The 27,191-nt window shown below is 35.6% G+C and overlaps 1 protein-coding gene across 1 annotated transcript; it reads right to left on the reverse strand.

Annotated features, from left to right (window-relative positions):
• On the reverse strand, window positions 1-25,276 carry LOC131054931 (transcription initiation factor IIB). The gene is made up of 7 exons (XM_057989537.2): window positions 24,573-25,276; window positions 12,422-12,446; window positions 5,150-5,279; window positions 4,927-5,057; window positions 4,530-4,618; window positions 877-953; window positions 1-776 (listed from the first exon to the last, which is right to left on the reverse strand). Exons 1-7 carry the CDS (start codon window positions 24,923-24,925, stop codon window positions 643-645), a joined length of 939 nt encoding a protein of 312 aa, XP_057845520.1. The 5' UTR covers window positions 24,926-25,276; the 3' UTR covers window positions 1-642.
• Between the last annotated feature and the right edge of the window lie 1,915 nt (window positions 25,277-27,191).

Genomic DNA, 27,191 nt, shown 5'->3' on the forward strand with positions numbered 1-27,191 from the left:
TCACCAAAAGCAGATAAGGTATCATTGCTTCGACTCTATATAGCCTTTATAACATTGTGTTGTCATATTAAAAATCCAAAAAAGAAAATTTGGAAATTGGTAGTTCAATCCTGCTTCAATATGTGTCCCTACACTTGTTTGAAGAACAGACATCTGTTCTCTACATTATATAGCAGATATCCAAAATATTCAAGAGAAAATAATATTAAGCAGCAATCTGCTAATTTTCTCCAACTAAATAGATGAATTTCGAATGAGACTCCATGACAACAATTGTATGCCAATATTATCAAGGAAAGGATGCTACACTTTCCCTGATAACAATTAGGCAAAAACATTGAGCATAATTTTTATTTTTTACCTGTTGCACCTTAACAAACTTTAGAAAACCTCATCCGGAAGAGACTATCTTCACTGGTCCAGTAATCCAGAAAAATTAAGACTACAACTAAAATGCAAATGCATTTTAGCATGAATTGACCGCCAGCTCTGATTCAAGCAACCTATCTTGCCTCCAACAATGTCAAAATTTAAATTAAGAACAATTCAAGTATTTTGCCAAGAGCCCAGTTTCCCACATGGCTGCTGTGTAAATAATAGCCAGAAAATGAATCTTAAATCTCATGTCCTTAATTTAAATCATTAAGGGGCACACAAATTTTTCAAATCTTCCTCCTTTGCAAACCAATCTGGTATCAGCCTTGATGCATGGGGATATAAGTCCTTATATGAGTTCCTGATTGTACCCTCTGCTACTCCTGTAGCTCGTGATATATCTGAGATGGTTGTGTAGAAATGCATGCATTACTTACAAAGATGGGGAAAAAAGAACCTGTAATATTAAAAAATCAACAATGTTCAATAATGTAAAAGCACCTTTAAGAGGTTTTTTGTCATCTGACAGTTGAGATATCATGTAGATTGCTGCTGCTGCAATGGAAATGGGGCTCCTCCTGCAAATACATCATTAAAAAGGATCCATTAAAATCGTTTAGAAATATGCCCCAACTGAAGAAATGCAGCAGATCCAAAGAGAAAAAGTATCCCATTTTCATGTTCGTAAGTTTATTGTACTGAGAGGACTAAACTCATTCTCTTAGCAATACTGAAAGATTTGACCAATAAACCAGCAAGATCATGTAGGATTCTGTTCTAGCATCACCATGACACTGTAAAATGAGCAAACCCAATCAATTCTGAAGCTTGAGCCATGAGCGAGACATTTTAAAATTTGCATTTTAATGTTTTGAACATTTGGAGACTCTTTCAATAAAATAGTTTTAGTTCAAGTCTTTTAAAACTAGCATAGATATCTTTAAGAACATCTATCTAAAAGATGCCAAGATATATCAATATTGAGGCATCTCTATGGGATTTGAGGCATAGGTTGGATAGATGCCTCCAGATTGATATCTCTCAAAGTCACTTAGATTAATGTATTTAAGAGATTTATGCTAATTCATTTAGTTTCAATATAGATGTATATACTATATAGTATATACAATTGGGCATAATGAATGTTCATCGAAATGATTGTCAAATTTATCTTAGAGAATTTGTGCTATCCACTCACTCCATTACAGCTCTTTGCTGCCTTTGTAGTTATGCAGATGCCTATCAGGCGTGACTACAACTAGCACTATTTAAAATTTCCAACGTTGGAGTACTGTATCTCAATATTTGTGTCAAAACAAAATTCAAATCAAACTTAATGATGAATAGAAGACTCTCAAACCCAGCCTACCAGAAGTTGAATTTTCATGCCTGATATACAGAAGAAAAAAATTTATAATTCTACTCTCACATCTTAAGCAGGTTTAGCCGGTGACACATCAATACCTAGACCTATAAGCTTCTTATCTATGCTCTTGCATGAATATTATCATTTCAACATAGTTTTCTACACAACTGTACAGAATTTTTATCTTTTATTTTGGGTTGTTGTTGTCTTTAACCTCAAACATCAACCCACATAATACTTGTTGGAAAAAATAGTTGGAAAAAATGGAGCTTGTTGAAATAATTGTTTACAATGCTTCAAAAAACTTCTTTCTTTGAATGAAGTCTTCAAATAATACTTCAACAAAAACATTCTAAAACCATGTCGTTTATTCGGGTTGGCTATTAAAATAGCATACTAGCCTTCTCTGCCTCCAGTTGGGTAAATCTCAATGTCCTCATAGGATATACAGTATGTTCCCTGGTTCCTTAATATAGCGTACCACTTGAAATCGGTATATGTGTATATGGCATTTCTGTTGAGCTTACATGGCATGAGAACTGTAGTAGTTATGCCTTTATGGAACAAATAATTTCATTGCAAATTCTTCAAAGCCTCAGATTTATTCAAATTTCAAATTATAAAGAAAGCTTTATTCTCTTACTAACTTTGAACCATTCAATTTAATGACAGACCAATTCGTTTGTGACTAATTCATATGTAATTGATCAATCATAGATTAAAAGCTTGCAAAAACCTTACTGACTCACAAGTCCTTGCAAATTAAAATTGTAACCAGATAATTTACAAGTTAACTTGGGGACAAGCATTTTTGGAAATTTGGCAAGCTAACTGCCAAAAAGTCCCAAGTTTGATAATAAAATTCACCTGCCAGCACAAAACAAGACCCCATGCCCAGAAAAGAATGAAATCACTTCATTTTTTATATTTTTACCTTCCAGCTCTCCTTTGACACCTTTTCAATTGATTTCCCACAATTTTTCCTTTCTGTTATCACTCCAACACATTGAAAAAATCATCAAAACTTCACAAGTCTGGAAGTCCAGGTGGTCTTGAATACTTCATTTGAGATTGGTCAAAGGGTTACTGCCCCTCAACCCCACTGGGAGCTCCTGACCCCCATGGCCCTGCTCCGATTTTAAAAAGCACAAAATATAAATTGTTTTGGGCCCATGTTTTCCATGTATGACAACTTGTAAAAACAATAATAGGGATTTTTAAATTTTTATCATATGACTAATGACACCATGATGTGCATTGATCTCATTTTTTGATCTATAAATGAACGGAAAATTACTTATAACTTCTGTAAATTCAATTTTATGTGTTTAAAACATTACTTCACAAATCTATGTACATTTTAATGTTCAGAAATTTCGCCAAGTTTTGGTGAGCCACCAATTCCAAGAAAAATTAGGGTCTGCTAAGTTTTGCCAAGTCATGAGTTTACAAACTGTGATTAATAATCGGCAAAGAAAGCCGAGGCTAGCATTTGTACATCAAGCATAAAACACGTATCTGACATTAAAAGAATACTTAGGTTTGATCATTAACAATCAAAGAATGTGTTTCTTCAAACATTTGGCTTGGTCAATACTAAAGTTGGCCCATGGAGTCAAACCAAAACTATTCCAGCTCAAAGATCAACAAAGAAATCTTACACATGCATAACCATCATCATGCCAACATATCAAAAATGTGGAACAGAGGAAGGAAATGTAATTCTTATTATTCATGAAAGACATGCATGCCCATGTCTAAAACTTCTTGCATGAGAGAAATATTATATGTTGATAAATGATAGATGAATATTTCAGTTCAAATGAGTTTTGATTTTGCAAACAAAGGAGCTAAAAGAACATTATCTACAAAAATCACCCACAAATTCTGGTGAAGATAATCTTAAGAAGAAAATTGTCCAAAATTACCTGAATTGCAAACACTTTCAGATGCTGTATATTGTTTCACATATAATCAATCTAAAGAAAAAGTTCAAGCTTGCTGCCATGCTACACGAAGTAACAGATAGTGTATATGGCATGGCTAGCGCTTTGAGTGCAAAAAGTCGGCAGCCGCCAATATTTAGAAGCTATGTTGATCAAATCTCAGAAACACTAATTTGCACTGGTTGAAATTCAGTTCAAATTCTGTGCCTTCATTGCTGATAATCAAAAGTTTACTGTCTGCTATTTTTTCTATTATTTCCTGCTGCATTATGGAAGAAAATATAGAAGCATCCTGCAAGCTCACGTTTTTTCTCAATGAAAATTTCATGAATAAATACAAAGATTTGACATCTGGCATTCCTTTTCCACCATAACCTCTAATGCAAATATGGATCGTCAGTAAATCGATTAATGCAATAAAATGGTTTGATCAAATCTAATTTGATCAGTTAATTGCCAATTTATGACCCAAAAGTACACTAACTTTCTAAGACATTTGGAAAAATGCTCTCTAAAATCTCAAAGTTCAGACAATGCAAAGGCTTTATCCAAGTTCAGTTACTTGTTTTCTAGAACAGTCCAAAATATATCGGATACTCCATATATAAGCTTTGTAAGTTCTTAAGCAGCATATTCCAACAGCATAAGATACCCACAAACAAACAAACATATACAAACTTAATATAAACACAAAACAATAACTAACCTAGAGATAACAAGCTTGTTAAGAGTTGAGCATAGTCTACAACATCTTGGTAGGTTTCACAAATTAAAGACATCAGATTTTACAAAATGAAGGTCTGAGCCACCTAGGTCCTTCACTTTATTAAAAAACAGCATACCTTATATCAAGCTCCTCTGACTTCTTTACGGCTTCTGTAGCAGCTTTAACAGTCTGATGATTCATGCCAAGATGTGAACAAAAACGTCTCTGCGGTACAAGAATACAAGAAAACAAAAAATTAGAATTCATGCAACCCATCTCTAGAGAAATGGTCTTGAGTCTTGACACAAATAATAAATATAATGAGAAAAATATCCTACCGAGGATTATGACAAAAGAGCAAAGTCTATTTTCAGCGTTTGTTGAGTCCCTTGTACTTAACATAATAAATTAATTGGAACCAACTTGAGCATTGTTTTTACACTAGAAAAGAACAATAGAAAAGAGTATTCGCTTTTGCACTTAACACCATTTATCATCTTACTGCTAAACTTTACTGGCCTATGACAACATACCAAAAAGTCCCCAGCATGAATTGTTCCCATCTCCATGGATTTACCCATTTCTTCTTCTAGCTGTTTCACAATGAACTCCTTTGCTCGGCCCACTTCCTTTTTTGAAGCTCCATTTGCAACTGAGCAAATCTCTGCAATTTAAATAAAAAGCAAGCAAGCAATTAAAACTGTGACCTGAGCGAGACAAGAAATCTAGAATATTTGTAGAAAATGTCTTTGGTACCTTTCACTGTACGAGGTTTATCCTCTTGCCTGCATGCAATATAGAGGCAAGCAGCTAAGATGGCATCCTGATTTCTTCCCCGAATTGACTTTGAATCTTCAACCTTCTTGTAAATTTCATTTGCTCGATCCTTTAAGCACAAAAACACTCATAAGAAGAGAATTTCCTTTTTGATTGTATGAAAATGTGACTTTTCTAATGATCCCAATGTGCACATAAGGTTGACTCGGAGTACAAATGAAAAAGAAAACAGGTGAAGTTTATTGATAGAGAGAAAAATACTGCTTGAAAAAACTTCCACAAATGGCAAATACTCAAGATAGGACCCTAATTTCATCCCCTAATTGACCTCAAATCTTAACTTTTTGTGCAATATTCTTATAGCAAACCAACATTCATAACTTCATAAGCAACTACAATCACAGCAACCTAACTTTTGATTTTTGGTAAATAAATTCTGGTTTTTGTCCAGGCCTGATGTAAGTTATTTTAATTAAGCATGTTTCAATTAAAAATGTGACCAAAAAATTCTAGCCAGTTGCAGGTTTTCAATGCAATTTGAAATCCCATTCCAGTGTTTCACCAAGCTTTGGGGCCTGTAGTGACAGAAAAAGAAGCTACAGGATTTTAGGGAGCCAGGGATGGCTACTAATTAGTAAAACTAAATGTATATAAAAAAATATTTAAATTTTTAAAATGCAAATAAATTAATATTAGTAATTACCCTTGCCCCCTGGAGGCATCTTGAGAGTTAAGCCCTGATTTGTGAGTTTCAACTTTCAACATCTTTGGCTCAGCTTGTGGATCTCCATGCCCAGGTTTCTAGGGTTTGGAAACCATCAATGTCCGAAGACATAGCAATATATCCCTTTGCTCAGGGATTCTTCACTACGGTACGTGGATCAGAGGTGGATTGAAATTTTATCCTCAATTCTGGACCTTGGACATGGGGTAAGGCTATATTATGTATGAAACCTTGGTTCCTTGATTTATTTCTATTTTCTGACCCCTTCTTCTTAGTCCCTGTTTTAGTTTGCCCTCCAAATCTCCCTCTACAATATTGGCTACCAGCTAGCTTAAAAAGTTAACGACTACCAGTAACTCCTTGGGTAAATTTCTGGGTGTTGCTCCTAGATGTGCTTCCGTTCCCACAAATTTTGCAAGACTCCATGTCGAGATGGATCTTTTGGTTGGTCTCCTGGAGAAGGTTCAGTTACAAGTTGACAAGAATTTGTGGAAGCAGCCACTGGACTACAAAAATATTGCATTTCAATATAAATCTTGTTTTTCTTACAAACCTCTACCAGTGGATTATTCATGTAAACATCCTGAGAATAATGTGGATGCTTCTGGTGAAAGGGAGTATTGTCCTCATCAGCTGGTTCTAGTTGATTCCCATGTTCTGTTGCCTCTTGGCTCACCTCGGGAGGCTTCAGTACCTTCAGTTGCCCTACCCCAAGGTAGATCAACTAATTGTACACTCTCCACTAAGATTGCCCAACTTTCAAGGGCTAGAGAGTTAGCAAGCCCTCAAGGAGTTGTTCAGCAGGCTCTCTGCCTTTCTTGTGTTCCTCATATCATATCATAGGTCTTCATCTACAATTATCTGGTATGTTAGGTTATAATATATTCATACTGCATTTGGTAGTGTTATAGATCAACTGTAAACATCACTCTTGCAAATCATGCTGAAGATGCAAACATTTCCTTCTCTTTGCCTTCCTGTGTTTTAAATGGAATACCAATAATGTTGCATGAGAGAGTGAATGAGAGGGAGAAAGAGGGATTAGAAGTGGTGTAAAGGGACAACAAACTCTATAGTTCTATTATTTAAGTTGAAAAAAAAATCTCAATGACTACAATTTTATCAACTTTTGGTATGTTATGAATTCTTGAATATTTGTGCTTGCAATAAGTTTGGACTTGTGAATATTGTTTGCTCTATAGCCTTCTTGTTGGTTCTATTTTGTTTGTGTACCTGTTTTCTTTTGCAAAGGAAGGTAAAAGGAAATGCACAATGAAGTGGAAAGATATTAAAGGGACTGTAAACTCTACAATTACAAGATTTAAAAGGAGGTTAGCTCCATACCCAACAATTCTACGCTATTCATAGCAGAGGCATGCAATATTACCTTGAGAGGTATGGTAGTCCGGTAGACAATATACAGGCGGTTGGTTATCCTATTCATAGTGAGATGTGGTAAACAACATAGGAAAGTGGTTCGCAATTCTATTCATAGGGAGATGTGATAGACACCATAGAAAAGTTGGTAACTCTATGTATACTGAGGTGTGGAAAACAGTCCTACATTGTATATTTCATAAAATTAAATTTTTTTTTGCATATATAAGAAGCTAAGAAATAAACCTTCTACAATTGATCCCCAACTTCCTGAAGTTGTCAAAAAGAAGATAGTTTTCAAAAATCTAATCCGGTAAAGTAATTTGCAAAATTTTAGTATTTTTGTATTTCAGCCTATTGTTCCTCACTGTCTGGCTAAAGCACCTGATATCTGTTTTAAGCAAATGAATGAGTGTTCCCGCATGTTTTGGGGTTTTCTGGATTGATTACTAAAGTTTTTTTATGTCCTAGGTGAACTAAAGTTGAACTTGGTAACTAGGATTTCTGTAAGAGTGCGTAAAAACTGCAAATGCAATCATAAGAGTTTTTGCTTATCTTCTTCTTCCAAATGTTAAGGATGAAGGAAGCAAAAGAAAGAATATATAACATATGGGAGGATAACAAGAACATTACTGAACCACATGCTATCCTTAGTTGTTTTGTTCAATTCTACAAAAACCTCTTTACAGCGGAGAAAATGGGAGAGGATCAGATTAGGGCAAGGAGCCTCATTGGAAAACTCATACCAAGGAGATTAACTGAGAAAGACTTGGATATGGTGGGCAGACCTTTACCAAAGGAGGAGATTGAAAATGCCATTGTCTCCCTGAATAATGATAAATCTCCAGGACCGGATGGATTTCCAATGGAATTTTATAAGAAGAATATAGAATGGGTCACAGATGACTTTATAACTTGTATAAAGTAGCCATTGAATTGGGCACCCTTGGTAGGGAGATTAACCAAGGTCTTATCAAGCTGATACCGAAAGATGGGGACAAAACCCTGCTCAGAAATTGGAGGCCCGTCACATTGTTAAATGTTTCATACAAGATTCTGGCCAAGGCAATTGCTGCTAGGTTGGAAATGATTCTCCCTAAGATCATCAGCCCACTCAGACAGGCTTTGTTAAAGGGAGGTACAAATTGGAAAACCTTATTACATGCTGGGAATCCTTGAATTGGGCTAAAGAAACAGATCAACAGGGAGCTATGTTGTTAATTGACTTTGAAAAGGCCTATGATAGGATTGAATGGGGTTTCATTCTCCATATGCTTAGTTGTCTGGGGTTCCTTAACTCATTTTGCAGAATGATTAAAACTCTGTTATGTGATGCTAATGCTATGGTGGAAGTGAATGGTTTGCGGTCTGAGAGTTTCCCCCTTTCTAGATCCATAAGGCAAGGTTGTCCCCTTGGCCCTGCATTATTTGTTATTGCTGCTGATGCTCTCTACTACCTTATGAAAGATTATGAGTTCACTCCCAAGGTTAAAATAATATGCCTCCATAATATGGAAGAAGTGGTGAATGTACAGTTTGCAGATGACACAGCGATTTTGATGACTTTAGAGGAAAACAATTTAGTTGCTCTACTTGACAATATTGACATTTTTTGCCAAGCCTCGGGGAGCAAAATAGTCCTTCATAAATCAAGTTTGCTTGGCTGGGATAAAGACCCCCCCGTTGTGGTTCTCCAGATTCTCACTGAAGTGGGAAGGTCCTAATCAAATTGTAAGGTATCTGGGCATACCCTTTTCTGTCTCCCCCAACCTAAAAGAGATGTGGGAATGCATTAGGAACAAGATTGATATAAAACTGTCTAAGTGGAATAGGAACTTCCTGTCATTAGCCGGAAGATTCCAAGTCTGTCAGAAGATACTATCTTCCTACAATATTTATTTTTCCTCAGCATGGCTATTTTGCAATTATCAGTTTAACCACATCCAAAAGCAAATCAGGAATTTCCTATGGTCTGATGGTAAAGGTAACAGAAAACAGCATGCAGTTAAGTGGGATTGGTGTGTGATGAATAAGCTGAAAGGGGGTATGGGGCTCAAAGACCTTAAGCTCCAAGGAATTGCCCTTGCATCAAAGTGTATTCTCAGGGCTATTGAAGGGAATGAACCTTGGAAAGTATTAATAAGGCAAAATATTCTAAGGTCTATCCCCAAGAAGGCTGAAAAGTGGAAAAATCTCCCTCTGTGATCTGCTGGCAGGAAGGTTTGAGGTCACTCCCTCTGGATCGGAGGTATTTAAGTCCTTGTGGAGAGCATGGGAGGCTGTGAGTCAGTACTTCAGAAATAAAGAATTCTTTGCTGTTAAGGGGCATATCACTGGTGATAGGTCAATATGGTGGAATATCCTTCATAATAATAAACCTCTTGCCACACTACAAGGCTACTCTGCATTGAAATGGTATAACAGGGGCATTAGGAACTTTGATGACATTATTCATGATGGCTTATTGATCACTTGGGGAGAGTTATCTCACAGATATGGTATTCCTCTCTCTCAATCCAGGACCCATAAGGTGCTGAAGGATGCTCTCTCACCCTTTTTGGTGCAAGCTCCCCCCAGCCTCCCTCGGTCCTCCCCCTTGTCCTTCTGCTGGGCTGATAATATCCCCCTTTCTCTCCTTAAGGCCAAGACTATTTATAACACAATGGTGGACTCAGATAGTATAATCAACCATCTGAATTGCATCTGGAATCTTGATTGGAACTTGAAACTATGGAACAGGTCCTTGGATATATTGTGGGCGGGTCCATCGGAGCCCAAGAAGAAATTCTTGGGCTGGCAGCTCTTGTTACATAAACTCCCATTGAAAGACCATGAGGGCAACTTTTATCTCTGCAAAATCTGCCGGCTTCCTGAGACTGTGCAGCATATTTTTTGTGATTGCCACTTTGCTAAGGAAGTTTGGAAGCTGTTTAGTTTTAATTTTGATGCAATGTCCATCTCTTTTGTTTATGCTTGCATTGGATTCATTGAGGGTTGCAAGAAAATGGCTAATCTGTTCTGGTCTCGTCTTTCTTTAGAGATTTTATGGCTGATATGGAAATTTCGCAATGATGATATCTTTGATGGCAGATCTAGGAACCTTACTGAGTCTCTGAGGAGGCTCATTTTCCATTTGATTTCCCTGCAGGTTATGGTGGTCCTCAGGTTGGATGAGCACAAATTTGATCAATGGATCAATGACGGATCCACCACGGTGTTTATAAAGGAGATCTCACATGGTTTTACATGGGATCGGGTTGACAGCAACAATTCCACCTTTGAGCAGGCCCTTATGAGGTTCAAGCACCACCTGGAGCAGAGGCAGATCAGGATGGATGTGGTTCGCAGGGAAGAAGAACAGATCCGAGCTCAGACTGTACACCCTTTCAAAGAGCAGATTGTAAATGGGCTTGTGGAGGTCTGGAAAGAAGGTGCTTATGGATGGACTGCCTGGGTTCCTCCTTTGGGGAACAACAGGCTACCTGAAGGAGAAATTGTCTATGATTAATTTGTAATAGATTTTAGTACCTAGAATCATATTTTGATATATCCTGATATGTAAACTGCTACTGAACTATGCTCGGTCTTTTCTACTTTCCTCCTATGGCAGCTGAAACTGTGGCTGGGATACTTGTTTGTCCCAGATTTTGAGCTCTCAATTTTGTTATACTGATCACGTACTGTTGATGCTTTATATTTAATTCAAAAAGAGTTTTTGCTTATCAGTCTGGAATTTATCTATGTACAAATATGTGTATGTATGAAAAATTTAAGAAATAAAATTTTCAAATCCAGATTTAATATAAATTTTGTTTTGAGTGTATTTTAGCCAATGGCACCATGAGAATAAAGGGATTATTAATCATGGATTGTTTTGTTTTTTCGGTTGTTGTGTTTCTCTTCCATTCCATGTTGATGTATATATTTCAAGAATCATAGGTTTGGCTGCAGCAGAATTAGCAGAATGCAGACATGCAACACTCAGAGTTGCCATATAAACATGTACATCCTGTATGCTAAAGAAATATATGACAAATATAGGAGGAACTATGTAAGCACACACACACACAACAAGCATGCACCTATATTTATTCTATCATGCAAAGTTTGAAAAATAAAGATTCTTTATAACTACGTCGTTTCCCAAGAAGGCCAGATGTAGCCATGAATAGATTGTATGCACAAAATAGAATATCCATAGATGCAAATTGAATCAATTCTAGCCGCTTGAAAAAAAAAAAATTTAAAACACTTGTAAGCCCCATAAAACTCGTAAGCCCTATATATATAAAAGCACATCAGTTGATCCCTCCAAGGAGTCAAGGCAATAGCTACATATAAGATATTTATATATGATATAGCATACATCTATTTTCTTCATTATAATCAATGTTCAATAAATGTTTGAGATGAACAGGGCAATTAAAAGAAATAGGTGGAGCATAGGCACACATTTAGACTCCATAAAGATAAGTTTGAACTGGGAATCTTGAATGGCACATCAAGAATATTAAGAATGATACCTACAAACAGGAACAAAACCCTATAATATTACAATACTTAATAAACTCAAAGTCAACCTATTTCACTCCATAGTGCTGTTGAGACATGGACCAGCTAGGACTTGAACCTAGGACCTTCCATAACGTCGTTGGAGTGCTCTACCACTGAGCTACTGGCCCCTCTTGGACCAGTCCACGGTCGGTCCGGGTGTGGCTTATTTCCAACACCAACACCCCCCCTTAAGCCACACCTCAGAAATTGAATAAAACTCAGAAATTTAGAATTAGGTTAATTAATTTATTGTGTGCTTGGGGCTCCTAGCCTGGACCTGGCTCTGATACCATGTTGAGACATGGACCAGCTAGGAATCGAACCTAGGACCTTCCATAACGCTGTTGGAGTGCTCTACCACTGAGCTACTGGCCCCTCTTGGACCAGTCCATCGTCGGTCCGGGTGTGGCTTGTTTCCAACACCAACAAGTGCGATATTTTTGACATGTTTTTACTGAAAAACAATAGCATATAATAAAGGTTTGTTACAATAGATATGGCAACATGGTGTAAATTCTTTAAAACAACACAAATACAAATGTTTGAAATACGTTTCTACGAAGCAAGCCCCACACAAAAATACTAAAAATAGATACCTTTATAGTTGCAACAAGACCCAACCTGCACAGCACATCCATTAAGCAACATCAGGAAACTTTGAATGTTATAAGTACCATAAAAAACATGTAGCCAACTACTCATATCTCTTAGAATTCTATTTGATGGTAGAAATACTAGAAACAGATCAAAATGTTCAAATACAATGCCTGTCAAATAAGTACAATTGTTACCATTACATATAGGACATGTTTGAGATGGTATTATTTGCGTTTTGTTAGCTTGCGGTAGTTAGAATAAAGATAAAAAACTTATAGTTGTAGACAGTTGTAGTTACTTTGCAACCATTGAGTTTATATAGAACCTTTGTACATGTTGGCATCATTCCCTTATTCTAGTATGTATAAGAGTATCTATGAATAAAAGAAACAATTGTGATATCATTCTACAACTCTATTGAATTACTCCAAAACTCTCATTTAAATCATTTTGTGTATGTAGGCATCATTCCCTTATTCTAGTATGTAGTATCTATGACTAAATGAAACAATTGTGATATCATTCTGTAACTCTATTGAATTTCTCCAAAACTCTCATTTGAATCATTTTGTGTATGTAATCAGTTTACTTTGCAATAGTTGTTTATACTTTATCCATCTAGGAGTAAACATTTGGCACAATCGCTTAGAACAAAACAAGGCTATATAAGTAGGACAGCCAGTTAAAGAAACAATGGAATCTAATCATCAACCATAAGACGATCTTATGGAAAATCTAGTCTATTTGTGAGACATATCTGTGAAAAAATACATACAAAAGGAAATTGAAAGAAAAAAAAATATATCAAGAAGTAATGTATGATAATCTAAGAGTGAGTAAAGAGGTAGATATATTCCTTGACCATCTTCCCACACTTCTTGCACAATATTTTCTAATACTCCAAAATCTATGTGCTAAACGAGACTGTGAAGCACATTGACAACAAGACAACATTAGGAGGATAGAAGCTAATGAGAAGAAGAGGAACAAAACATAGGCCAGTGCCACATTTTCCATAATCAATGCCCTTATACCCATGTAAAAGAAGGAAGAGATCACAAAGCAGTCAAGGAGCAAAACAAAAGATGAAACAATCCTAACAATTGGAAAACAAAAAGAGAAGAGATGACTAAGAAAAAAAACTGAAAAACCCCAACCATGCAAATCCAAAGGACAAGCAAAGTTGAGAGATGGAGTCTAAGAATTCTTTCACAAAATGGGAAAAGAGAAACATACGAAAATTGGAGCATTGAAGAGTTGTTAATCAAAGAAAAAGAAACCAAAGCCAAAAACTCAAGGGCTGCTAAGGGTATATAAAAGTGAACTTGAAGGAAATACAAGTGCGTGGAACATTGAAGCTGCAAGATGAGTTGAGAATTCTCACATGGGTGAGAGCGTGAGAGAAGCATCAAAACATCCAGATCAGAACTCTCTGGTTAACAGGTTCCAAGCACTAGAGTTGCATCAAAAGAAAAACATAGTGACTCCAACATCAAGCACCAGCACAGAAATGCAAAAATTGCCTATATTCACAAGTAATGAATCTGAGGATCCCATCAGACATTGCAAGAATTGTGCAACTATCTGGACAGCAATGGCCAAGATCATAGTACATACTAGCTACAACTTTTTCTGACCACTTTAATATATATAGCCATTGATTAATATATATTGAAATTGAACCTGCTTCCACAAGTGCATGAGATAGATTAACGAAAGCATTTGAAGGAGAGTTCAAGTTGTTGCGAGATGATAGCAAAATCATAGGAAAAAATTATAATATAAAACAAGATAAACATGATAATATAAGAGCTTATAATCATAGACTCAAAGAATCATTGATAAAATTAGAAAAGGAACCTACTAAAACTATGAAGAAAAGATGATTTATTGAAAAACTTAACCCCTCATCAAGAAAAAAAATGAAAATAGTACCACGGTACTACCTTCATCCTATGCAGGAGCCTATAATAGGGCAATGGATATCGTGAGGAAAGATAAAATGTCCTCCCAAGCTAAAAAGGAAACAAAATGAAGATGATAGTTTGGATGGGAGGGGTGATAATAAAACTAGGATAGCATAAGCCTTGAGAAGGGGCATTCTCGAGATGATGAAAGAATTAAAGTTTGAGAGAAAAATTGAAAAAACAAAACAGAACAAATTTAGTGCTCGGAATACAAGAGTTAAAAACATATCAAAACTGATTGTCCAAAAAAGTTGTTTTGTGACATTTGTCTGATTTTGGATCATTCATTAAAGACTACCCATACAATCTAAAAAGTAGAAGCACACAAGTGTTCTTTACACAAGGAGAGTGACCCACTCCACCTAATACACCCTTGAAGCCCCAAAACAACAACAATGCATCTCTAGAAGGCTATCAAAATAGAACAGGTAACAATAATAGATTTAATAACAAAAATAGCAATAGAGGTAGTAAGAGTCGAATACAATATGACCCCAAGGGAATCATATAATGTTGATTGTGTAATGAACAGGGGCATTTTGCAAGAGAATTGTGTAACTCAAGGACACACCAGCCAAATTAGGGGCGTCCCAGACAAGAAATGTCTTGGGGACATGAGGACCGGTTGAAAATGTCCCCACTCCATCCCCAAAAATTGCGAAAAATTCGGAAACATCATTGATACGGCCAACAGAATCTCAGAAACAGTTTAAGGAAAAAGTGTCAAACAAAAAATCCTCAACGGTGATTGGTGGTCCACAATGAGGTAAGAGGTGGTTGTTTTTTTACTTCTTTATTTTTAATGAGTTGCTGATTTGATTATTAATTTCCTGATTTTAGAAATTAATTTTTTAATTTATCATTAACTAATACATTGCTGACTTTAGTTTTATATATATGGTTTTCATTTTATTATTGATATTAAATTAATAAACTGCTGATTTTATTATTAAACTTCTGATCTTATAATTTTTATTGTTTCTAAGTTTCTAACTTGTAAATTTACTACATTATTTTCATTCTTTTCAGATGTATTTGCTCCTTTATCTCACCTATTGTGCAAGTCATAAGATATGCTGATACAAACTCTCCTAGCCTTGAGAAAGATGAGACATTTAATGGCATGCTTGGATAAACAAAGCAAGCAATTCATAGCCCAAATTTGGGATTTTATGAAGAGCACATTAGACCAATTGTGACACAACAGTGGGACACCATGAACACCCCACTTCATATGACATCGTATGCTCTAAATCCCAAATGGTATGCAACAAGACCTGGGAGAGTGCCCCCATCTAATGATGAAGAGGTGAAAGAAGTCTTCATAAAGGCCGTTGGGAAAATGTATACTAAGGAGGAGTCTAACAAACTTAGAGCACGGTGGCTAGCCTTTGTGAGTTTTAATGGCCCAACATTCAGTAGACTGGAGGCGAAGATGGATAGAGCTAAATTAGCTCAAACCAACCCCAATGGATGGTGGACATGGCATGGCAAGAATGCACCAAAGTTGAGGACGTTTGCCACTTGTCTCCTTTCACAAGTTGCTAGTTCCTTTGTTGCAAAGAGATACTGGTCTACATATAGCTTCTTCCAGTCAATCAAGAGGAATAGGATTACCTCTACATGATCGGATAAGCTGGTGGCTATGGTGCCTTGCGGCTTCAAGATCAATAGACACCTGAGTATTGTCAGACTCCAGCTAAACATTGGGATGTTGATCTCCAAGATACTACATAGGTTGATCATGAGAAAGCAAATGATGTATTGCTTGGGGTTCCATTGCATCAAGATGAGACAACCTTTTCTAGTGACAATAACTCAAACTCCAATTTTGACGCAATGTTAGGGGATGCTGATTAGGGACAGCTACACATCTCTACATTTTTGTCATTTTGTACTTGAAACTTGCAACCTTTGGGCATTTTGATGTAATTGTTATATAGTATATATGCACATTGTCAATGAATGTATAAAATTTTGTTATAACTTAATTTGTGCGTCGGTTTCTATGAAATCAAAATATCAAATGAACTCTAATATTATGTGTTAAGGTTCTATGATGTTTATGATGATTGCCTTATCAATGCTATCATATGAATATTTGAAATTTTTCTATATTTTTTTAAATTTTTCCCATTTTTTAATAGTCGTTCCATGTCCTCCCCTAAAAAATGGCCTCCCTCCAGTACCTGAAATGCATCCCCCTATCCATTGCCATCCCTGTCTCAGAAACTTGGGGAAACATAGCAAGAGAATGCCAAAATAACAACCAAAACAAAAAGGGACCATTGTGTAACAGTACATGGTGTGCACCAAGACCACAAGGCCATCAATTGCTTGAAGTAAAAAGCTAGCATCAACATGGTTGACATAGGGCAAAAGAATGAAGTATTGATTGTTGCCCAAGCCCAAACAAAGAAGGCAATATACCCAAACCTTCATACAAAAAAAGGGATTCATGAAACTACAATAGAAATAAAACAAATCACGACAAGGGAATACCAATGCTCCAATGAACAAACAAGTACTTCTACAAGGCTAGGATTGGATAAAAATATTGCAAGACGGGTTACTAGAAAAGACCATACAAATTGAGGTGGCCGATCTATTACAGAGCATTCCAAAATTGAGGGCTGCAATCGAAGAGAGAAAAGGATGGTCCAAGAGAAGAATGCTGACATAATAATAGAGCCTCCACTACATGGTGGCCAAGTGACAGATCCTATGCTATTGACAAAGAGCTTCATGAAGAAATCTGTAGTGGTGCAGATGGAGATTCTTGGGAAGAATCTTAAAAATACGATCATTGAAAGAGGATTCAGATTAAATGTACCATCTAGAGATACCTGCAAGAGTGTAGACAAACCAACCATCTAGCCACCAACTTTTCAACCAGTAGGAGTAGTTCAAGAGGGAATAAAGTATTGTGGGTTATAATGGCCCAAAAGGTATTGATCAAAACCCAACCATTTTTCTTGAATTTTGTAGTCATTTCTTTGCACAAAAAAGCCTATGATACATTGTTAAGTTGAGGATGGTTAGTAACAGCCAAAACTAACCATAACTGGACAAGGAATACCTTGTCCACTAAAAATAGGGGAAGGACAGATGTAATTGATTTAAGGAACTACGCAGTGAGCGAAGAAGCAGCTTCATTAGATTCAAATTCGGATCATGAAGAACACCAATTGAGAAAGCAAAACGCTTATGAAGTTGAATGCCAAGGGAATTTCTAGGACTCCAACCTTACTCCAAAGATGAAAAAAAGTCCCTTTAGTGGATTGCTTCACTTACAAATGAAGATTGTGAACTATTCCAACCCAAATGCAATATGATCCAAATCATGGTGAATGTTTGACACCATCAACTAATACATTCTCACCTAAATATATAAAATACTAATAAGTGAATTGGATGCTATGCCTGCTTACAAATTTGAAAGAGATCAAGATATGAACTATCACAAACCCACAACCATAAAAGCAAATTTAGATGAAGAAGGCAATGCAGAAGTAATAATTGTTTGAGATGACTGGAATCCTATGTAGATAGTATAATTTATATTAGTCATGTTTTGGTTATTACCGGCAGATACGATAATACCTTGTTGGCTTGTGATAGTTACAATATGTAATTTTTAGTAGTTGCTAACGAATGTAGTTACTTGGCAGCCATCAAGGATTTTATATAGAACCTTTGTAATCAGGTAAAGCGACAATATGTTGGAATCATTCCCTTATTCTATAACTTTGTTGAATTCCTCTGCGATTCTTGTATAAATCACTCGCCTATGTGTATGTAAATTAGCTTACTTTGCAATAAATAGTTATTTATCCATCTAGAAGTAAACAATGTTCCCAGAATGAAATACAAGTCATACTAATACCATTTAAAAATGTAATGCTATAAACACAACATTAACTTGATTATCTAATATCATTCTAAACAACAAAATAAACAAAAATATGATTGTGCACAATTTTCCAGCAATAATTAAAAAAAAGCTAGAAATTAGCAGAAAAAAATTTCTGCCTACACTTCTTATAGATATCTTTACACTCACATTTCAACTTCAATATTCCCACAAATAAAGGTATTGAGATTTGAAATAACTTTACATGTGAAAAGGAAGAGATGTTGAATTAAACAAAGTTCAACCACAACAAATAACTTCTCATAAAACATTAAACTCCCCAGTGAGGTTTGAAGCTTAAACCCTTTCATAATTGTCATGTGTAACAATGCATAGTACATATATGTGGCATATGTGTAATCTGAATACAAAACTCTATTGTATTATGCTTCATATATTATAATACACACACTTCAAGACTCATCTTCCCATTAAGAAGGCAATTCATTAGTGCCTTGCAGAATCCACATATTATTTCAGTGTCTCTAGTATTTGAAAATTGTCAAGGAGTTGCTACAAGATCAGGACTATTATAGCATATGTGAAAATTACCAAATACAACTGGATGCAGATTCTATACAGTAATAAGAAATTTTGGCTCACATTTGTGGTCTACATTTCAAAAATATTGAAAAAATTAAGCATATTTTTTCTGTCAACCAACAGGCAGTGCGCTCACAAGACTCCAAAGTTTAAGTTTTCAAGAACTTTATGGGGAAGTTTTTGCATATTCTAAACATTCCATACAATATTCTCTGGACAGCACTTCTAAACATTAGGTCAAAATTATTGTTCAAATGATGCTACAGCGATAATGGATACTCTAACTTTAGGACTAATTCAAATGGCACGCAATTATTCTGTTTAAATTATTCAATACAAGGGAGTTCAATCTTGGTCTAGGCTCATGTCTTATTGAAAAGATATAAAATGTTTTGGCTAATAATTCCATCATTCTATATTTTTTCATACTTTACATCAGACCACTGGGGAGAAGGCCCAATTGCTGCCATCCTATTGTGCAGCAAGGGGCCTCTGTTTTTAACTTTTACCCATTACTCATGAAGCTAATGACTGATTGTAGTTATGTTTTTACCTAATAAATGGATTGTATACGCCTTTTCACAAGTATCACCAAAAGCCAACCAATCATGTAGTGAAATGTAAGGTGCACAGAAATACATGATTTGATGCACATGTTTCAGACTAACCTTTATTGGGTGTTGAACAATTCAGCAAAGACATATCTGATCATGATGTGGCTACATCATTGATGACCTAGACACCAAATAAATTGATTATAGGTTTAAGCACTAAGCAGGCCAACAGAGGCATGTTAAAATTTTCAAGGATATTCAAATTATCCTACAGGTGCTTGAGGGGTACGAAGTTAGCCTGCATGATCTTGGGTCCATTCCCGTACCTTATGATATACTCTCTTGAAAATTCTATAAAAATTGTAGCAAATCCACTATATCCACTATATAAAGGATTCACAAGGACTTAAGCATGGGAATAGAGAACATCTTTTTCATTAACAAACATCAGAGCACATCATACGATGGCTTAACTTGAAATACAGCCAGTGAAGCTCTTCTGCTGTAGGGCGTCAATGTAATTGTCATGACCCCAACCAGATTCGATAATATCTGATTAGAAATTGTCTCACGATGGTGAGACTTCACAATTTCTTAATTGTAAGACTGTCTACAGCAGCCCGTAATCACCAACCTGAACAGAAACATAACCACTGTGTATTGATCATGTCCATAACCAGGAGCGTTGCCTTATGAATCGCCTCTCTCCTCTGTGAACAGCGATCTTCCCTTGACCAATGGGACAGTTAAGCATTAATCAATGGGTAACTCGGCATTAAACGATAGAGTGATTAACAAGCACAAATTAAAAGAGGTGATTAGGTGAGAGGAGGTGTGATGGGCAAATAAACAAACATGAACCCCCCCATCGGTCATGATCGCGCAGGAAAGACACTACTCTATACACCCGATGGAATGATATATATATATATATAATCAAGATCCAGCAGTTCAAAGACACACAAGGAAGAAGGGAATCGAATTACAAGGAAGATATAATACTCAGCAGTGAAATTTATATATTGGTTGTGGTATGGATTTCCATACATAATGTAATAATTCTGTGTATATCTGCATACTTCTGAATTAATATGCATTGCTCTTTATAATTACCTGGCATAGCATAATAAATATATTGTTGATTCATGGTGTGTTACTATCTATGACTGGTTTAATGTAAGGATATAGGAAATATGCGATTATGAGATAAGATGTTATGAATATTTATTCTGTCTGACTGCTGTAACCAGCCATGATAGAGAAACTGGGGAATTACAAGTAGGGGAATGGTGATGGGGTCATCTTCTAGGCATGCCACCTCATGGTATAAGACCGGGGAGTCCCATGGAGCCAAAGGGGTACAAAGGGTACTGCCTTTGGGCTTAGAAAGGATGGACTTCCAGAGCACCCAATTGTGAATGCTCCTCAGGCTCTCTATCATGGTAAATGAATGCATTAAGAATGTTCAATCACGGGAAGTAGGATAGAAGTGGCAAGATTGAGGGGAATGGTTATAGGACACCTCACTAGGTATTCCACCTCATGTGGATGGCACAGGTCACATGAGACCAAGGGGGGATAGTGTTCCGCCTTTGGACCTAGGGTAGAGGATCTCTAGGGCACCCTATAAAGTCACCCTAGCTTAGCTCTTCTATGGTTGAGCCTTCTCAAACTGATTTAAGAAATCTTGTGATTAGATTTATAATTCTAATATATGTTTGATGATTTCTAATTAAAAGATCTATTTTATGACTTATGATTGTAAATGATTCCTAACTTGTTTGCAGGATCTCAATCAAAGTGAAAGGTATCACTAACCCTACTTTGTTTTTAATTAAAATTGTGATCTAGGGCAAAAATTTGGGTATTTATAAATTGGGACATTACATAAGATATAAAAGGGAGAACTGAGAAGAATTCATTTGAAAAAGGGGAGAGGAAGGAAGAGAGAATGGAGGATAGGAATAAAAGAAGGATAAATAGAAGAAGAAATGAGGAGGAAATGAGGAGGAAATGACGGGTTGCACACTTTCAAAGGGTGCTAATAGTGTGTAAGGTTGTCTCTTTCAAAAGACATAAACTATGAAGGGTTGTACCATTTCAATGGGGGGGATTGTGAAAGGTTGTGTCTTTTGCCAAAGGGCATACATGATGAAGAGGTGTGACCTCTCCCTCATATTGGGAGATATAAAAGGGAAGAGGGATCAAATGGAATGAGGGAAAGGAAGTGGAATTGGAGGAGATCTAGAGCAGATTCAGAGCATAAATATACGGAGAGATCTTAAATGAGATTTGAGAAGGAAAGAAGAAAATAAAATATGCAGATCTAGAAGAGGAAGATATGCAGACCTTGAATGGAATATATGCAGATTTGAAAAGCAGTAAAGACAGATTTGAGAAGTGAGAGATAGGTGAAGATTAAATAAGAAGTAAAAGGGCAACAGTGTTGCCAAACAATTGTATCTTTTCATAACCAAAAGATGTGACCCTTGGTCTCCATGAAGGGTATAAAGTGAAGGAGACAACATTTGAAGAAGGCATCAAACCAAGAAGAAGATCAATCGATCCATTCAAGGGAGCATCAAACTTCATAACCAATTTCAGAATTCATAAAGAGAGGAAGCGACCAGTTTTGATAATAATAAGGGCAAGATTTAGGGCAATCCCAATAGGGGACATTACAGTTACCTTACAGGCTTGTGAGTTAAGCTATCCGAAATTGCCCAGAGAAGGTAAAAAGAAGGGGTAAAACAATCTAAGTTCTTGCGGGAAAAATAATCATATTGTGGTCTCATGAATGCTAGACAATCAAATTGAAAAGCATGTTGTCTTGCCGATGTTAGAACATTAAAAAAGATACCATGTGGCAGTCTTTGAAATGAAGTACTATTTCATAGTCTTGAACAGGAAAGACAACGAATATTGTAGTAAAATGAGAGACTATTTCATGGTCTCCTGGGCACATGACCGTGTTCTATGGCCTTGTGGACACAAAAACAAGTAAACAGTGCTGGAATAAAGACTCTTTTATAGTCTTGCAGGCATAAGAACATATAAACACTTGTCAAATGAGATAAACTTTCTGGTCGTGTAGGCACAGAAGTTAAACCACATAGACATCATTAGAAAAAGTGAAATATCAGTAATCTTCTTAGCACAAGATCATGCAAACCTTGTGCGATTGGACAAATGTGATTTTCTTTAATAGTCTTGACCATCCAAACACTAGTGGAATGAGTGCCTATTTAGTATTCTATGATCTCATGAGCACAAAACAGTGAAAGCACAAGTGAATTGATTATTGTAAGATCTCCCAGGCAAAAGCCACATAAACACAAACAAAATTGAAAGAACATTTGTAAATAAATGAAACGAGAAGAAAATGGAATTTAATCAAAAGACCGGAGAGGATTTAGTTTCAAGATAGAGAGGAGCATTAAAAATAACAGACTGATAAGAAATCATGGTGTTGCAAGTTCCAATGAGAACAATTCACTGGATTCTGTTGCAAATTGTTCACCAGTAAATAACTGAAACTAGAAGCATATTTTTGTTTCAATGACTTGTATTCCACAAAGATTCTCCATGAAAAATTCTGTGACAGGTTTATTATTTGGTGAAGAGGTTGACAAATAAATTCATGTTAGTCTTTGTCTAGTTAATTTGTTAGCTAAGGATATAATTTTAAATAGAAAGTCTCCTTCAAAGCAATTGGTGGAAGCAGACTCTTTGGTTGCAATGATAATCAGTCTAGGCTACAATTTTATTGAAACTTGAGTTATCATAACTGAAAATGTAGCATTTTCTGTTGATAGAATATATAAGAACTTTGCTATCATTGTTAAGAGTAAAAGATATTTAGGTGGATTATGATAGTGCAAATAGCGGATAGTGTGACTAAGATCCCCAAACACCTTTCCGTAGAACTTCAACTTTCTTTACCTAGAGCTACAGCATTGAATCCACAATAATAACATTAGGAATTGATGGCAATCAAAAAGCTTCATTGTTATTAGGCAATAAATAAAGCAACAATCTACAACAATCAGCAAAAGCCATGCTCCTAGCATGTGGGAGTGAATTTAACTGCCCCCTATGGGACAAATTATTGGCTGGACAGGTTTCCTCCATAAATTAAAATTTAATATTAAAAACCATAAAAAAACCCAAAAAATAAAATTTTAATTTTAAACTAAGAGAGCAACAATTCCAGTGGAGGGCAATCTCGATATCATTTGATGGATTTCCATTTGTTGTTTGTACGAGCATTAATATAATGTCTAAAGGAAAAGCAACAAACTAGTTTGCAGAAAAAGCAACCATAAAGAGATGCCAAAAGCCAATTTTTGAAAGCTATCTGGTGAATTTCCATCTGCTGTTTTAATTTTTAACATGATTGTGGCTAGAGGCAAGGCAACGAGCTAATTGGCAGACCAGTTGACAGACAAGAGATTCGAGAAGCCATAATCTCAGCATGGTGAAGTAAACTTAACTCTCTCATGAAAGGCTGAGGGACATTCGTTGGCTGCACCAATCCTCCATATATTTTAAAATAACCATAAAAAAAGGCCCGAGAAAAACAAATTAAGCCAACGGTGCATAAATTCCGGACGAGGACAATTTTCCGAGTGATTTAATGAATATTTACAAGTTATTTTAATAAATATTGATATCATATCTTAAGGAAAAAATCCCTGGCAGTAAATGAAGCAAAAAACTGATTGCCAGACCAAAGATGCTACACAAGAGGCCCAAGAGACCATGCTCCTGCCAGAGCATGTACGAGAAATTTAACTCTATGAAGCAATTGGTCGGTTGCGTAGCTTCCTCCGTATATTAAAACCAAACGCCATTAAGAAAAAAAAATAAGAAGAAGAAAAATTTCCTGTGGAGGTTATTTCGGAATGCGATTTGCATATTACAACTCGTATGGATGTAAATGATCAAAAGAAAAATGTCCCTCTCAATAACTAAAGCAACAAACCAATTGGCCGACCAATCGCCTCACAATGAAACGAATTCAAATGAAGTTTTTTTCCATTAATTGAGAACAAGAAGGGAAATTAAAAAGCAGTTAACTTTAAGTCCGCGATTTAATGAGATCGGCAATCCAGCAAGAACAATAAAAGTCGAAATCTAGGGTTTGCAAAAAAAAGATAGAAAAATAACTGACCGATCTGACATTGTGGCGATGGTCTTGAAGGCCATGATGAGCGACCGGTCGGGATTGGAGCCGCGGTTCTGCCAGCGGCCAAGCGAGGACGTGAGGAAATCTCCAGACTGGCCGTTGGGCTTGGAAATTACAGTGGAGAGGCCGCCATCGGTGAGCAGAGGATTAGAGGGCCCTCCAACACGCACTGGATCGTTGTCCCCCGCCTCATTAGCGAACGTCCTCCACTCCGACGTCTCGTCGATCGAGTGTGCCTCCAGCACAAGCCCACACTCCAGGCACACCGTGTCTCCTGCCGAATGATCAAACACAACTTCCGTCTGCTTCTTGCAGTCTGGGCAATTTACCTCTATCATTTTCTCCGATCTGATCTTCTTCTCCTCCCCCTTTCTTCTTCTCTCCTTTCTCTCTCTCTTGGTTTCAGTATGCCCGACGCTATTTATATCAGGGTTTCCCTTGAGCGTGAATTAAGGGTCCCGAGTCTCGAACCGTGGTGGCCTGGTCACGTCAGAGGTCAATGTGGATAGGCGATGCAGGCAGGGCTTTGGAATTTGGTTTAACAGCCTTTGACCATCTCTGGACAAGAATTTTTTCTAGTATCAATTCTGCTGCTTCCATTCATGTGGCCTTGATTTTGCTAAAATTATTGGATGAAACAAAACAAAAATGGTTGAACAAGTGGAATATCAAGCTGCAATAAAAAAAAGTTTGTAATAAAAAAGTTTTAACTGGTATGTGGACTAAGTGCATTGGACGTAAAAAGGCGTATTACATTAAAGAGATTAATTTAATTTGGGAACACGGAAAGAAAGCATATTTAAGAGAAGGTAATTTAATTTGGGAACACTGAAAGAAAGAAAGCATATTTAGGGGCAGTTATTAAACAGAAGGTAACCTAATTTGGGAACACCGAAAGAAAGCATATTTAGGGGCAGTTAATTTAATTTGGGAACACCGAAAGAAAGCACAATTGAGATGGAATGGCACTTTCCATTGAGTGCACAGTGTATGATTATATTATGTGCTCAGTATGAGATCATCCAAATTGCTAGCTTTCTAGTCAAAGGAATATAAAGATAGTTTAGGTTGTAATTTCTTAGTCCATGAAACTGATCAGTCTTGCACAGCGTATGATTATATCTGTGCTCAGTATGAGATCATCCAAATTGCTAGCTTTCTAGTCAAAGGAATATAAAGATAGTTTAGGTTGTAATTTCTTAGTCCAATAAACTAATCAGTTTCCCATAGACTGATCAGTTTCGTGGACATCAGTAAAATCATTCATTCATTCATTCATTTCATTATAAAGGGCTATACCATTGTTATCAGCAATTCATTGGAAAATAAAAAATAAAAAAAGAAAAGATAACAATTTTGTTAAGGATAGTTTATGAGGCTGAATTTTGGGAATTGAGATACAAATCTTTAAAAAAAAATATATATATATATATATATATATATATATATATATATATATTTTTAATTTTTTTTTTTATGGAAGATCATTTCTTGAAATTTAAAATTGTGGGAAATAGATAATTAAAAATCTTCTCCTATTTTAATGGAGCAGTTATTGTTAAGAATTGAAAATGTAATATGGAAAAAAGGAGGGTACATGTTGTTAGCCAAAACAAGTTGTTTAGAGGTAGGTTGGATAATAATTTGAGATAATATATTCTTGCAATAATATAATAAAGAGTTCTCGTAATTATAACATAGTTATAAAATTACAATAATATATATAAAAATCTAACTTTAAGCTTAAATTTAATCTTAATTTAAAAATAATTTGAAGCTTATTTTTAACCCTAATCTTAACCCTTATTCTACTAACTCTTATTATAAACCTAATTTTTAGAATTATAATAATAAATAAGAATTAAGATTAAAGTTATAATACAATTAAGAATTACAAATTAAGTTATAATCATTTATTTAAATTATAACTACAAAATTAATAATAATAATCTTAATTCCAATTAATAATTATTTAATGAAAAATTAATATAATTATTAATAATAGATTTATTATTATATATTTACGGTAATGTTATTATTAATAGATTATTTATAATTAATATATTAATCTTTATACAATATTTTAGATTATATTATTGGATTACATAGATTTAATATTATATAATAAGGATATATAATATTGTATTTCATTTATGTTATAAATATAATTTAGATTATAATTAAATATGTTAGTAATATTTGTCAACAATATGCATAATATTAAATTATTTATTCAAACCTTAATCTCAAATTTTCTTTTATTTTAATAATTTAATACATTTAACCTTACTAATATATTATTATATATAATTTTATTATTCATTGATTATATATAATTAACATATATAATTTTTGACCCGTTCATGGGTTCCCCAGGGTTAATCCTGCTATTGACCGTCTAGACAGAGAGACAATTAAATGGTCAAAACCAGAGAAGGGGTGGGTGAAAATAAATTTTGATGGAGCTTCAAAAGGCAATCTAGAGATCTCAGGAGCGGGATGTGTGGCTTGTGATGACGAAGGAAAGGTCTTGTGTAAATGGGCTAGAAGACTTCAAGACGACACTAATAATGAGGCAGAAGTCCAGGTGGCTTTACTTGCAGT

This window comes from Cryptomeria japonica, chromosome 2 (assembly GCF_030272615.1).
Source record: "Cryptomeria japonica chromosome 2, Sugi_1.0, whole genome shotgun sequence".
NCBI lineage: Eukaryota > Viridiplantae > Streptophyta > Pinopsida > Cupressales > Cupressaceae > Cryptomeria > Cryptomeria japonica.